This window comes from Papaver somniferum, chromosome 2 (assembly GCF_003573695.1).
Source record: "Papaver somniferum cultivar HN1 chromosome 2, ASM357369v1, whole genome shotgun sequence".
NCBI classification, from domain to species: domain Eukaryota; kingdom Viridiplantae; phylum Streptophyta; class Magnoliopsida; order Ranunculales; family Papaveraceae; genus Papaver; species Papaver somniferum.
In genome coordinates, this window is record NC_039359.1 from 187,373,688 (window position 1) to 187,377,679 (window position 3,992).

Here is a 3,992-nt window from a genome sequence, read left to right on the forward strand (position 1 = left end):
TCGTCTGAACTTTTATGGACCACTGATAACTGATAAGTGATATCAGAAGACCACATCCATCACCATACCTATCAACCATATCCTTATTGAGTTTGGAAGTGAAAGCAAACAGTAAAACCTAGCAGATCATGTTTGCAATATTTACTAAAATGAGTTCGTCATGTTATTCAACTATAACATGACATGGGATGATTACCAGTTCCCTACTTACTTAGGAGGAGATGATTGAAGAAAAGAAATCAGGACTGAAATATGCAACGTAGGAACAAGTATTAAATAGCACCCAAATGAAAGCAAGGATAAATTACTTCCACATTACATCATCCTGAAATAAAAGCTCAGCCCAAAAGCTTGAGCAATGCACAAGAGTAAAGAACATCCCTACTTATATACGGAAAAGCAACAATAACAGGAAACTCACAAACTAAATTGCAATCTGAGTTGCTGTTTCCACACCGCAAATATGGTTTGAAAACATTAGGAAAATACATATATGGATCCCACGACATTACTTCTCAGGTGCAAATAAATACTAGTTCACTTCTTTCAAAGGCCTTCTTTCCCGTCAGCTGCACGCAGCGAACCAAGTTGAACAGGTGCTTGTGTCCCCACAATTTTTGATGATCCATATGCGGACATATCCGTTCCTTGGGATTTTTCTTTCTCAATCTGTTCCTTGATCCAGAAGTATGTAAACCTCAGCCCATCCTACAAAAGTTAAATAAGAAAGAGTTAAGAGGTGGAGATTTTTTGAGAAAAGTTGAAAGATTAGAGCCAATTGCTTCTTGAAATGTTACCTTCAGTTTCATGGTTGGTGCCCATCCCAACTTCTCTTTGATCAGCGTGTTATCCGAGTTACGACCCCTCACACCTTCAGGTCCAGGAATGTGATGGATTGGAAGATTTTTGTTCTCAAAGCCAAGAACAATCTCAGCCATTTCGTTCATGCTAACCATCTCATCACTTCCGATGTTCACTGGTTCCTTGAAGTCCGATTTTGTCAACCTATATAGAAGTAGTTTAGATCACAGTTCACTAAGTTTACATGCCAGAACTTCAAATTTGATAAGATCAATGCATGATCCCCTTTTGGAAATTCAACTAATATGATCTCTAAAAGTAATCAGAATTTCTAAATTCCCTAATGTAGTACTTGTATATCGGTGGGAAAAAAATTTGACCAGAAGGGATAACAATAACTATACGCATTTAATCATAAAATGCGAACGGCTATTGATGAGCGCCACATTTACATAACATTGTAGTCCAATTTAACTCATGAACCTAATACTAGAGCTTTAAGACGATAATTACGAGGCTTTGTTAATTATTTACCTCAAGACACCCTCAACACATTCATCAATGAAAGTGAAGGAACGGGTCTGTAGACCATCTCCCCACATCTCAAATCTTTCAGTGGATGTCTGTGCCTTTCTACAGAAAGCAGCAGGAGCCTTCTCCCTTCCACCTGTTGTATTTAAACCACAATGAGGATATATTCAAACCAATTAGTAAGGATAATGCGGATAAAGGCAAAAAGAATATAAATCAACAGTAACAATAAGAGTCTCCTACCTTTCCATGTACCGAAGGGACCATAAATGTTGTGGAATCTTCCGATACGGCACTCAATTCCGAAGTCCTTGGTGTAATGCTTGCACAACTCTTCTGTTGCAAGCTTCTCCAGTCCGTAAGCATCTTGTGGCTAAAATAAAAACCAAACACAGCCATAAATTAGTTGATCAAATTGAATATAAGCTATCGATTACTTCTTCGCTATTCTCAATTTCATATTATATATTTTCCTCATTGGGGTTCTTTAGTAACAAACCTCAGCAGGCCAAGCATCAGCCTCCTTCAAGCTAACATTAGTCTCCAACTGCTTAAATTCAGGGTAGATGCAAGCACTTGAAGCATAGAAGAACCTGCGGTGAACAAGGACAAACAAGTCAGTTTTCTAGTTTACATACTTAAGAACCTAGATTTTCACATGGAGTAAAATTATACTTCTCATACAAATTTGGCAACAAAACTTGATAACCAATCGACATACCTCTTGACACCATTAATCCTAGCAGCCTCGAGCATGTTAAAACTAATCATAGTGTTGTTGTACATAATGACTGAATGGTTAGATTGGATGAAACCCATTCCTCCCATATCAGCAGCAAGGTTAAAAACATGATCAACACCGCTAGTAACCTTCAAACAGTTCTCCATAACCCTAAGATCCACAAGGTGGAATTCATTGCAAAACATATCTTCAGTCATATGTTCATTCTTCTTCCAGTCAGAGGCAATAATGTAGTGACCCTCACTCTTCAATCTACGAGCAATGTGGGAAGCAATGAAACCACCAGCTCCAGTGATAGAAACTCTTAGCTTCTCTGCTGGCCAGTAAAGTTCCCTTTCCAATTCTTCGTAAGTGTACTGACCATTGATTTCACCCATTCTGCAAAATTCCAACAAATCAGAATGTCAAATAGTCTGAATGCATCCATACTGTATGACAAAATAACTGACTATAGACTGCACAGCTTAATCACTTGCAAACCGAAGAATCATAAAGGACCGCCAAATTCACATGAAATCTTGACCAGAATAATCTCTGGATCATACATAATTGAGCTCATAATAAATCCCCGAAAAGATGGAGAAAATAGAAAGATTCATGAAAATGTAAAAAACATGAATATCTTTGTGAAACCTGGCATGCTCACGCACGAGTTTACGTTACACCGGAAAGTAGGGTTGAGTACCATCAGAAACTAGATCGAATACTAAACGAATAGAGAGAAACAAAAACAAACCAACGATGAATTACCAGTATAAAAACATAAAAGACACTTTTTTTATACTCAAACAATAAAATCTAAGCGTGAAAACTAGGGAATGAGGAAATTTGGACGAAAAAAAAAATATGAATAATAATAACTGAAAGAAAAACAGAGTATCCTTGAACTTGTATCTGATTCAAAAAAGAAAAAAAATATCTAAACAGAACCCACAACTCAGAATCTCTGTAATTCTAGATCAATCCAACAAAAAAAAAATCTAGTACACAAATTTGATGATAATCACCCGAAGAAACATAAAAAACAGAGTTCAAATTTGAATGAGAAATCTAAAGAAAGATTCAAGGTTTCACCTTTTGAATTAAAAGCTAGAACTTCACAGCGAGAGGAAACGAATGAGAAGAAGGTTTTTATTGAATGGGATCCCACCTCTCACGGTTCTGGGTATTTATAGATATTAGTGAGCCATTTAAATCCATTTTCCTCCAAGGACTCTATTTTCTTTTCCTCCCTGTAAGAGGAAAAGGTTTCACAGAGGTAAGTTAAGATACTTCGTACGCGTAAATTAAAAATGCAATCCTCTGTTTCGGTCGTTGGATTATTTTTTTTGACTCGTACCAGATCACTTTTCCAATAATTGACTTCGGGACCCACATCAAAAGTTCCTGGAAAATAAAAGCAGAAGGAAAAGGATACATATTTTGTGTAAAATACGAATTCGGTCAGAATTATGCCACACCACACCCATGGTTGGCCTGGCATATCAGTTTAATACCCATCTCTATCACTGGTTCAAGGTTCTGAGTTTCTCGGTAGATATAGATCGTACTTGTACCGTGCCGACCAGTATCGTTCAGGACAGGTAGGTGTGAATGTTAGGGTTCATGCATTTTTCACTATAACAGTCCATCCTGGATATTCACACGATCACTGATACAATATTTTTCACCAAGGTACGGAATTTTCTTGTCTTGAAAGGAGAAGGAAAGATGGAGACACTGATACAATATTATACTTACCGATACAAAATACAAGTTTTCCACCTATTTGAAAAAGATAAAATGGATTGTTATTTGCTTCTAAAATTCATATTGGGTTTTCTATCAGCGAAATATGCTCAGAAAAGTCTGATGAAATAATATATCTGAATTGCAATATCTTTTAGATTTGAAAACTCAGTCAACTCTATTTTGTTTG

The 3,992-nt window shown here is 36.7% G+C and overlaps 1 protein-coding gene across 1 annotated transcript; it reads right to left on the bottom strand.

The window, feature by feature from the left end:
• Positions 1-249: 249 nt before the first annotated feature.
• Positions 250-3,294, bottom strand: LOC113350016 (GDP-mannose 3,5-epimerase 1). Its single transcript, XM_026594075.1, has 7 exons — positions 3,149-3,294; positions 2,054-2,452; positions 1,832-1,925; positions 1,576-1,705; positions 1,336-1,468; positions 798-1,005; positions 250-708 (listed from the first exon to the last, which is right to left on the bottom strand). The coding sequence occupies exons 2-7, from the start codon at positions 2,449-2,451 to the stop codon at positions 547-549; spliced, it is 1,125 nt and encodes a 374-aa protein (XP_026449860.1). The 5' UTR covers position 2,452; positions 3,149-3,294; the 3' UTR covers positions 250-546.
• Between the last annotated feature and the right edge of the window lie 698 nt (positions 3,295-3,992).